General features: G+C 49.4%; 1 protein-coding gene across 12 annotated transcripts in view; it reads right to left on the reverse strand.

Annotated features, from left to right (window-relative positions):
• Positions 1-11,597, reverse strand: part of Anks1b (ankyrin repeat and sterile alpha motif domain containing 1B) — a 760,073-nt gene that overhangs the window by 5,795 nt on the left and 742,681 nt on the right. For 10 of the 12 annotated variants that reach the window (XM_013350332.2, XM_013350331.2, XM_026784589.1 and 7 more), the window contains one exon: positions 1,104-1,271. In XM_013350332.2, the coding sequence (XP_013205786.2) occupies positions 1,104-1,271 (168 nt within the window). Of the gene's footprint in view, positions 1-200; positions 478-1,103; positions 1,272-11,597 lie in introns of those variants that run through there. The other 2 variants (XM_013350335.2, XM_026784590.1) reach the window with 1 other exon arrangement.

Genomic DNA, 11,597 nt, shown 5'->3' on the forward strand with positions numbered 1-11,597 from the left:
GCGAGCTGGGAGCATGGGCTGGAGTGGTGCTGAGGCAGGAAGGTCAGGGGTAGCAGTGCAGTGTGGGATCTGAGAGGGACAGCCCTTGGTGATGACCAGTCAGCTGAGGGGTCATCCCCGCGGGTGCAGAAGTTACCCAAGACAGGAGAGGGGCCCCAGAACAGTAGCCACATCGTCACCAAAGGAAGGAACCTCTTTTGGGAGGTTAAAAATGTCTATTTCCGCATGACACAGAGGCTGAGGGCTGCTGGGAGGAGAATTTGGCAGATGGAAAGATTGCAGGGTGAGGGGGGCAATGCATTCTGGGGGCCTGCCCGGTGCCAATCCCAGAGACTCTAGGATGCAGGATGGTAGGTAGCTGGAGCAGAAAGCAGATGGGAAGCTGGTTGGGCGCCTTCCAGCTCTGGGGTGTTGCTACTACCAGAGGCGGCCGCTTTGTAGTCATACCAGCCTGTTGGGACAGGATGTCTGCAGAGCCTGTGGGAGGGAGGGAAGGGAGGAAGTTCCTGGAGGGAGGTAGATGACAGGGAGGAGGGGTGTCACCTTCTAGCAGTGACTAGGCTGCAAGGAGCTTCAGCTGTCCAGAGGGAAGGCACACAGGATGTGGCCCAGGCATCGCAAGGATGATGCCTTGGCCTCTCGAAAGACACAGAAGCTGGGGGCATCTGGCGTTTGCCAGGAGGGTACCAGAGCATCGTCACCCTGAGCCTCTGCAAACCTCTCTGGAGGGGCAGAGGCCTGACCTGGTTAGGATGGCAGGCGAGGCCTCACAGAAAGCTGCCCCCAGAATTTTCTAGACCTTTTGGGAAGCCATACCATAAACAGAAGAGGCAGCCAGTATTCTGCCCTCCCGAGGCTGCGGCTGCTGCAGGTGGCAGCAAAAATGGGATTTTTCTCTCTGGTACCTTTGGGTCGGGGAGAGGATTCTCTGAGACTGCAGGAACCAAGATAAGGATGATGGTCACATGCCAACAGGAGACCAAGGGAAAGGACAGGGGAGGGCAGGCTGGATTCTAAAGGCCTCCCCTACTGCAAACCGGGCCCTGTTTGCAACCCCCACCCCTCTGGCCGCAGGCTTAGAGACGCCTTTCTCTACTACTTACCACTGACTTGCGGATGCTAACGCGGGGCTTGGGGATGGGTTTGGAGGGCTTGTTTTCAAAGCTTTCCGGAAGCGTGGAAGAATGTCCCCCCTTTCTCGCTTGTAGGGCTAGCTGGTAAGCGACCTCAAATGCCTGTCCCAGGGTTAGGATGATTTCATAGGCTAAATTCTGCAAGAGAAGCAAACAAAGCATTTACTACTAGTGGACCAGCATGAATGGCTGAGGGCCAGTGTAGGCCACGAGCTAGGGAGGACCTGCAACTGCTCACTCTCCCTGCAGCTGCAGTGACTCCCTGGGCATTGGCCACCAAGGGAGCATCAGTGTGGAGCCACGCTGCGGGGTCTCCTTCATTAATCCTCTATGTACAGCTCCCTATGCAGCCCGCCAGCCCCAGGTGCTCTCCAGGTGGAGCTCCCATAGGGGTGACTTCTGTGCGCATGGGGGTGGGAAGGGGTTAGTAGTGGTGTCACGCCTGCGCAGACGGTCCCACACGCTCCACAGGAGGTGTTCCGGAGAAGTTTGGGTCTTTTTTTCCCCCTCCAACATCTGTGATTCGGTGGATATATACACAACACAATCAAAATCTAATTTAGGCCAGGGAGAAGTATTAGTCATTCTGGTGTGGCGTCTCTCAGCAGCAGCAGCAGCGAGCATGCAAACACCGCTCACACGGAGCCAATTATCTGTTTCTTAAGGATTTCTGCACTCCCCAAGGGTTCACTCTATATTTTATCATCAAATCACCAAGAGACATGAGAACCTGTCGGGCTGGGACGCCACACCAAACCTCTCCTGTGAGGTATGTGTCTTGTCTTGGACCGGTTCTCTCAGGGTGGTCTCTGCCCTCCCTTCTTCACAAACTTCTTTTGATTTCTGCTTTTTCTCCCACGTGAAGCTTTCCCCCTTCACCATCTTTCACAGGGACAGCATGACATTAGCCACTCACAGGAGGGAGGTCAGGCTGTGCCATAGAAGTGGATGCCTACCGGTCCACACAGAATGTGCGCGGGGACTGAACCTGCAGGCTCATGCATGCTTAGCAACGGCTCTACGTTAAGCCACACCCCGAGCCTGGGAATGTTCTCAGCCTGCAGCAGTGGAGAGCAGCCACCATCTGTCTCAAACTTCTCACTCTCTGATTGTCCCCACGGTGTTTCTGTGTGGCTTTTCAAATTTGCAGGTAGCACGCTTTGTCTTGCTGGTCTCATTCCGAGTCCTCCATGCCTTCTCAGCAGGCTGGGAGAAGCGTTGGGGCTGTTGTTGTTTTTGGTACTCAGTGGGGTGGCCTAGAACTCAGTGAGGAGGGATGACGTGGCCTTCCAAGGCCTTCCAAGGCCATGGGGAAGAGACTCACCAACTAAGACCAACCAGGTTTTAGGTCAAGGCCATGGTCTTTGAACCAAGTGGGGCAACGCCTATGATCTCGAGGGGCTGGTTTGACAGAGGGTGAGTCAGTCTCTGAGCACCTAGCAAGTGGACATTTGATGCTGAGATACTGTCCCTTGCACAGCCAGGTCACACTCTTCCCTGAAGTACAGAGAGCTAAGCCGCGTTTGCCTCCGCGAATGAGTCAGCCGAGTAAATTAGCAGCACAGCAACAATTAGTGGAGGAGGACAAGGAGGCAGCTCTGACCATCACTGCACAAAGAGGGCTGAGCCCTTGCCTCTGCCTACACTCGGCACGCGTCACAAAGTCCTTGTCGGCTTTGCCTCAGCACTGGCGGGGGTCGTGGAGGACTGATGGGCCTCCTGACATCCTTAGTGTCAGGAGCTAAGGAGCGCATTGCCGTTCTTGGCTTTGTTCAGCCTTCCTGCGGAAAGTGTCTGTAGCAGACACTTGTGTTCGGGGGCTGGTGAGAATCTGAGCAAGCACGTAGGTGCAATTCCTTCACCATCAGCCTCAGACAAGTTCTTCCATGTGAGAGCTGTGTAAGATGACAGCATCTTCACGTGGAAGCCAGGACCACTCATGTGAGCAGCTGGGACTTCCATGTGGTTACCGTGGGTTACGATGGGAAGCCAAAAGCTTATGCATGCTAAACAGATGTTTTGCCCTTTTAAATGACCGACTGGGAGACCAGACCATCCAACCCCCAACTGGCTTTGAACTTGTGACAGTCATCCTGCCTCAGCCTCTCCAGTGCTGGGATGGCAGGTGTCTTGCTTTTTTTTCTTTTTCTTTTTTTTTGGGGGGGGGGATGACAGGGTTTCTCTGTGTAGCCCTGGTTGTCCTTGAACTCTCTCCGTAGACCAGGCTGCCCTCAGACTCAGAGATCTACCTGCCTCTGCCTCCTGAGTGCTGGGATTAAAGTTGTGTGCCTCCACTGACCCCCATCTTTTAAAGGATGATTTAGAATGTTCTTTTGTGAGTCAGTGAAGAATTAGCTATTGTTACCTTTCTGTCTTTCTTGTGGCCTTGATGTTTGAAATATGGATGCTGGATGAGAAAGAGGGGCTGTAGGCACTGAGACCTTCACTGTCTGTCTCAACGTACCAGACCCAGCAGGGAACGGATGCTGTCAGGGAGGACGACCTGAGGACATACGTTTACTCCGTCCTCCCTCTCTCCTCCCTCCCCCGCCCCCAGCTCTCCCCAGGGGTGGAACCCAGGGCCCTGGGCAGGCAGATGCTGTACATGGACCCACACCCTCAATGCCCGCATGTTCCAATGTATTTTTTTGCAGGATCATTCTGCCTGCTTCTCCTGTGTCATCCCCACGATGGACAATGGAAAGAGAATTTTTTTTTCTTTATAAGAGCTGGACACTGTTGGGACAAAACAGAAAGCCATATTGTAGTAGGACTTAATTATACATTAAGGATATTCATTATATTAATAGGTTAATTACCATGAGTAATGTAAAGGCAGTTTTATTGTTAGACAGACTGGGAGGAGTCTTGTAGCCTCTGCCCGGGCAGCATTCGCTTTGGGAGTTAGGACTGTGTGACGTCTGACCACCCTGAGGCCACTATGCCCGGATGCCGAGTGGACCAGGGGAAGGTGCCGCCTGATAAGGAGCGGGGCCGGATCAGTCCAGGCACCACACAGTTCCCAGCCGAGCCCCTAGGTATAGGACTTGAGGGGGCACACAGGACATGGGGGAACCCCAGGGCCTAGGAAGATTATAAGCTGAGCAATAACTGTAACCATTCGAGCTGGCCCAACCAAGACCCCAGATACTGGGGAGCAAAGAGCAGAACCTCGGGGTCCAGCCTGAATCGTGGACTTAACAGCATCGCAAAGGCTAACGAAGCAGGTGTTGTTTTCTGCCCCCAGCTCATGTGGTGCTCTGTACACCACCTATAACGGAACAGCATAAATAGCGGAGGCAGGCTGGCTGAGCCTTCCCTGGCTCCGCGGTGTGGAAAGTGGAGCCTCCAGCCTCTGAGCTGTGGTGGACAGTGCTTGGCATGGGAGCCCCAGGCTGGATTCATCCCACCCCAGCCCTGACTACCAGGAAGTTGCAGTCGAGGGTCCAGCCCTGTCAAATGCTTCGGACCTTTGGAGTCAGCATGGCCGGGCTCTCCTCATCTTGGGTTATTGCCTCCTGTGGGTATTCACGGGAATTCATTTAGGTTTATATTTGTTACTTCCCAACTCAAAGGCTGCCTGGTTGCGACCCAGGCTCCTCCCTGCATTGCGTGGCTTATGCAAGGACAGTCACCTGGGGCTGAGGATGCGGCTCAGTGGTAGGATGCTTATCTGGCATGTTCAAGGCTGTGGGCGCAACCTCCAGCTTACCTGTCCACCATAGATCTCTAGAGACACATGGCAAGTGGCTTTCTTGTGTTTTCTGCCTTACATAGACCAGTGAAACACACATGGGCATGGCTGATTTGGTGTGATTGTAGGGGTAACTATTAGAAACAGCTTACCGAGACCTTCAGTTTTCTTATCTTACATAGCCACCTACCTTACTGGATCATATTGAGAGGCACTAACAACAGTATTGAACCCAATGACAATACCTACCAATATTTATTATTTGCTCTGTGCCAGGTACCATGCAAAGTGCTCTACATGAATTATAGCGCAAATATATATATATTTGGGACAGAGAGTCCCAATTCAGTGCAGTAAAATGGGAGAACATATAAAAAAAATCTCACCTTCCATTTCCTCTTCCCTAAGGATCTCTAGTTAATGAGGAACTTAAGGGGCCATCCTATCTCAAGGATGGAGTCTAATGGTACCTAACATATGCAAACTTACTTCTCTTTTGCAAAGTGGAGATGTGGAGGTCACTGGCATTTACTGTGGACTCTTCCAGACAGCCAGGGGTGAAGTTTTAACATCATCAGGATATTTACTGAGCTTGTTGTGGGCATGCCCCTGCTCCCTGGCCTGTAGACACAACCAATAGTGTCCATAAGATGCTCATTCAGTGATGGAGGAGGCAATGGTTCCACCAAGCTTCTCAGCAACAAAGGGGGACCATGAAGAGATGCACCCTGCGCCCTAGTCCTGAGGCTGGCCTGGCACATCCTTCAGTTTGATTGTAGCAAATCTGCATCATAGACTGTGGGCTGTCTGCCTTCCCCCAGGAAAAGTCCTGGGCCCCAGGGAATGGAACATGTTAGTACATGCTCTCTAGGGATTCTCCACTTAGCCTGACAATCTGTTAGGCTCAAGGTTTCGATGACATTGTGTCTGAGAGCACTCATTACAATGTATAAAAATCTCACAAAGTGGGATTCTGGGTAGTCATTTAAGAGGAAAATCGATGCCAGATGGGGGTGGCACACATCTTTATTCGCAGTACTTGGGAGGCAGAGGTAGGTGGATCTCTGTGAGTTTGAGGCCAGCATGGTCTACAGAGTGAGCTTCAGGACAGCCAGGGCTACACTGAGAAACCCTGTCTAGGAAAAAAAAAGAAAAGATGAAAATAGAGTCATTGGAAAGAGCTGGTTAATAGGCCAAGCAAAAGTTAGACATGTTGGTGCACACCTGTAATCCTGAGTGCTCAGGAAGCAGGGGCATGAACATCCCAAGTTCTAGGACAGCCTGGCCTATAGAGTGGGATCCTTTCTTTAGAAATATGTAGAAATATATGCATAAAACCCAGGTTTATCTTGGAGCATTAACATTAGCGATCATGACTGTTGAGCTTGTGGATGACCCCCCTCTCCCACTCTCTCTCCTCTGTCCTTGTCCTCTTCCTCTTCTCCATCTGCAAGGGCTGAGGATCAAACCTAGGGCCTCGCATCTGCCAGGCAAGTACTCTGTCGCTGAACTAAACCCCCACTGTGGATGACTTTTCTTAAACATTTTTTTGTGTTCTGAACTTCATCTAAACGAAGATGAGTAATTTTTCAATTGTGACATTTTTCTAGTTTGATGCTTGCACTCATCCTATTCATCCTTCATGTTTCCCCGTGGGCATTCTCTGCCTCTCCTTCCTTCTTTGGCTGGGAGGACTGGGAACGATTTTCCAGCACGGTCCAGGACGCATGTGCAGGTGTTAGACTGGCTTACCTCCATGGACCAGCAGGCTGGCCATCTACTTGGTCATGAATCTTGTCTAGAGTCTTCAGTTCTCACATTGGATTTGAATTCTAACATCTGCTCGGTTGAATTTTAAAATACCTAGTACTTTCTCTAGTCAGAAACCTCCAAGACTCTTCTTTAGGTACAAAAGAGTCAAATCATCTATGGTCTAACTTCTGTCAGGCCCCACTGCAAAAATGTCCCACTGGGGACCCTCACCTGTGGACACTCTCAGTCTGCCCTCACCATTGTGTGGGGTTGGAGCTTAGCATCAAGTCTGATCACTGATGAGCTAGGACTGAACTGTATTTCCTCCATGTCAATGGAGCCTCCTCCTCATCTAGAACTTCTCAGCCATTGCCACAGGACTGTGTCGTGTCCCAGGGACCAGGCTCTGGACCAGAGGTTCTCAACCTATGGATCTGACCCCTTTGGAGTTGAAGGATCCTTCCACAGAGGTCACATATCAGATATCCTGCATATCAGATATTTACATTACAATTCATAGGGGTAGCAAAATTACAATCATGAACTAGCAACAAAAATAATTTTATAGTTGGTGGGGGGGTCACCACAACATGGGGAACTGTATTAAAGGTCACAGTGTTAGAAAGTTTGAGAACCACTACTCTGGACTGTCTTATATATCTTATATAGAATAAATTATCACCTCCCTTTCATATATGAAGAATAACTCAGGATCAATGACTTGATAAAATTGGCTAGGTTTACACGTTTACCAAGTGGCAGTGTCAAATTCAAATCAAGAATGACTTCTGGCCAGCCAGTGTTTTGTGTAACTTGGATGACCTGCTCCATGTTCTTGCATGAGTCTGCTGGTGTCCTGACTCCCACATTTATTGCCCCCCCCATCGTATAGCTGCTAGTGGAGAATGGGTACGAGGGGAAAGATTGTTCATGGGGACCAGGAGAAGGATGTCTTTTCCGACTTCAGTCTCATTTGTTTGTGAGGAGGGAGGTCTACGCTCCTTTTAGAGAAATCGTGTCGTTTACCTTGACCTCCAGAAGGTCAGAGGGCAATCTTTGGTTCAGCCCTGAAAACCACTGAGAGCTCTGTGCTGTCAATTGGTACTAGAACTGTGATGTTCCAGAACTTTGGCGTGGCTTCTAGCCTAGTTCACATTTGTGTGTCCCTGTAGAGTATCTATTGATGGGGGCTCTTGAATCTTATATAGAATAAAGCATGAGGTGTGGCCATACACTCACTCAGTCATCGCAGGGGTCACTTTGCTTAGCCCATCCCTGACAACGTGCTGATAAGGAATGCTGCCAGCATCCACGCCATCAGGTAAACGGGACAAGGACGGAAGTGAGCTGCGGTGGGAAGGACCCCCCAGAGAAGGGCCCTAGGCAGGCAGGGAAGCCAACCTTTAGCCACCGACCATTCAGACCTCACATCACTACTAGAAAAACAGTGGCCACATTTTCACGACTGGAATCACAGAACAATGTGTTGGTGCCATAGCCCTGGGAGCCACAGACCTAGGCCTGGCTATTCCTTAACAAGAGCACTTCCTGAATCAGCACAAGGCTCCCTGCCACCGGGAAGAGGTTCAGAACTGACAGCAGGGATCAGAACTGTGTCTGCACCTGGGAGCAAGGGCAGAGAAACCCAAGTGTCACAACTAGCTTCAGGTCAGCTGTATCCGTGCGCTCCAGTGATAGAGGCCATAAGTAGAACTCTCAGGTTTTCTGCATGGACTAAATACATCAGGGCTGAGCTTCTTATCACATTCACCGTAGAGACAGACTGAGAAGTGGGTGTGAGGGGCTGGATAGTTGGCTAGACAGTTAAGAGCACCTGTTGTTGCTAAGGACCCAGGTTCTGTTCACAGCACCCACATGGAGGCATTACCACCTCCTCAGGCACACATGGTGCACAGACCTACATGGAGGCAAACACTCATGTGCATAAAAATAATAAAAATAGCTCTAAAAACTGAAGAGGGTGAGATTCCAGTGGTCTTTTGGTCTCCTTCTATCCTAGGAGTGCCTGGATTCTCAGGGAAGACACCACCATCAGTCTTCCGCCCAGTTAGTTACTGACAGAGTCAATGAGTAAAAGATGGCAGGCACCCACATGGACATGTGTACAGTGATAGCCACGCCAAACAGGAACACAGCATTCCAAGGCCCAATGGTTAGTGCTTCAAGGGGCAATGACCAAGGACTGGTGTCATCTTAGAAAATAATATTTCAGCTGGGCCTGGAGGGTGCAGGCCTGCAGTCCTAGTTAATCAAGAGGCTGAGGCAGGGGGATTGCAGATATAAGGCCTGCCTGGGCTAGAGAGTGAATTTAGGCCAGAGTAGGCAACCAGTGTGGCCCTGTTTCAAAGTAAAACGAAGCTGTGATAGAGACCCTGTCCAGCATGCATGAGTCCCTAGGGTCAATTCCTGATACTGTAAAACCCTTCGTTTCAACAACCACCTCCTCAAAACTGTTCCAGAATGGCTGATCTTGTTACTCAGCATGCACCCTTTGCTCATCTGTCCTCTGTCCCCGATGAGTTACTGCTCATCTTTGTAGACACCCTCCAGCCACGCGCTCCTCAAGGCTCTCTCTGTATCTCCTTGCCTTTCCTCCCAGGCTAAGTTTGGATCTCTTTCTTGTAGCCTCTCAGCCCTCGGGCATAATTCTGCCACTGTATGGCGGTTGTCATGATTTTCCCTCTGTAGCTCTGACCCCCTGGTTGACTGAGTGCCTTGAGCAGTACCAGTCTCCTTCAGCTTTGCAAGTCTAGGGACTTAGTGTACGGTACCGTTGGTCCCCAACGAGGAAGAGGAAGCTACAGTAAGTCCCTAAGATAAGGGAACTTGCATCTTAGGATCAAAATAAGTCCACGGTGGATGACTGGGCCATCCCTTCATTTCATCTTTTCTCCCACGGAAAGACACGGTGAACACGTGCCGAGCAAATGCCAGTGACATGGTGGCCTCAGGATGCAGGAAGGCGTCTTCGGTCTTGTCAGTATGGCTTCTGACAGAAGCTGTAGTTCTCTTTGTCTCCATTTTGCTTGAGTCCTTGTGTTTTAAGAGCTGGGATAAGTTTTATCTGCAACTTGCTTCACCCACGTCCAGAGGCAAAAATAACTGAGAATATTCTGGGCATATTCACAGATCCCATTGACATCTTTACCTATAGTTAATCTTCCCAAGTACCACCTAGGAACGACTCCACTAGTTTATAGAAATACATGTCATTGCCTACTCACGATCTTTGGTATTTAGAAAGAAGCAGAACACCTCCGACAAGAGGCATATCTGGACCAGGACTGATATATTAACTGGCCACCATTCAGAGGCCTTCTCCGGAGCTAATTTATGCTAACTGAATGAGAGAGGAAATTATTTCCCCACCCTAATTATAGTAGGAGTATACGTAGCCGATGTCGGAGATACAGAGACTGTGGAAGAAATTAGGTTCACCTGTAAAATCCCACCGTTGGGTACAGCTACTGCTATATTCTGTTGTTTTCCTTTTATATTTGTATATACCCTCACGTACTTCATAAACTCCATGAATATTTATATATGTGAATTTAAATACCAAATCAGGGTAATATTTTATGTGCATTTTTATAAGTTGCTTTTCATGTAATGCTGTATCATGAACAGATTTTGCATGCCATTATACATTTTTCAAAGACAATACCCTGGAATGTGGCAGAGCATCCCACGGTATCTATTAAGGTTTAATGTCATGCTTCACCCCAAGCCTAGGTAGACACGGCATGCTCGCCAAGTCAGGGCTCCCTTCCTGGTAACACTCCAGGCTTTCCACAGAGGCCTCACACAGGGCGTGGGGTCAACTGTGCTCAAGGGTTCAATCGCCTTCTAAGGTTTCGGGCCAGTTTGAGCTCTCACATCACCATACAGGGTCAGGACCACTAGAATGGAAGGAGGCCCTCACATTACTTGGCAAGGAAATGGGAGAGAGCGTTTTCAGATCTCTTCGTTTTCCTCTTCAACAGCTGAAGCACTTAGTGGACGCGAATAGTAAATTCCTTACTGGCTCACGAAGCCTTGGGAATGGGGCCCTCACCAAATTCAAGAACTCTAAAAGAGTCTTGCTGTTAAAAATATTTCTCAAATGGATGTGCCCATTTTCTTGGGTTAGTAAACTCAACACAGCCATTCCTCTGTGTTTGGACCAAACCGAGGATGCGTAAGTGTCTTATTTCTGATAGGGTAGGATTTGACCTCACCTATGAACACCTCCTACGCTCTATGCTGTCTCTAGATGACTTGAAATACTGAGCAAGTGTTCATCCTCTCCGAATACATTCCCATGTGATATTGGTTAGGGGATAATGAGAAGAAAAATCAGTTGGTACATGTTATTGAGTACATAGTGCTTTTCAGAGCACTTTTGATCTGTGTCTGGTTAGACCCGTGGAAACAGAGCTTGTGGAGTGGAAAGGCTGACAGCACACATAAATGCCTTTTTTTTCTTTGTTTATTGCAGATGCCTGCCTAATGCCTCAGGCTCATCCTACTGAGTTGAATTAATGAGTTGTCATGTCTCCAAGCCTACCACATGTCCTCACAAAGTAAATGGACAGCTTCCAGCCAAGTATCCCTCCTCTGAGAGACCCCATCCCGCTGGGCACTGGGGCAACTTCAGGATGGCATGGGTGCAGTTTTAGTGCAATTACCTGTCTCTAATCCACGTAGATCCTGAGCTCTTAGAGAGACAACACCTGTAGATGGCTAACAATAGGCACACGATGAGCACAGGTGTGCATCTGTGTGCAATTTTACTTTCCCTCTCAGATGGGAGCTACAGAAGCACTAAGCTTATGTGGAAAACCAAAACCCGAGACATAAATCCCAGCTCAGGAACAGATGACAAGAATATCATACCACAACTGTCCCTCCCATTCTCTACATCCTTAGCAGCCATACTTTATTGAAGATGAGAGTTGTAAAGACGGTATGTGGTTCTTCATTGAAAGCATGGTGCTTCCCTAGGAGGTGTGAGCTCT

Source organism: Microtus ochrogaster, chromosome 24 (genome assembly GCF_000317375.1).
Source record: "Microtus ochrogaster isolate Prairie Vole_2 chromosome 24, MicOch1.0, whole genome shotgun sequence".
In the NCBI taxonomy this organism is placed as follows: domain Eukaryota; kingdom Metazoa; phylum Chordata; class Mammalia; order Rodentia; family Cricetidae; genus Microtus; species Microtus ochrogaster.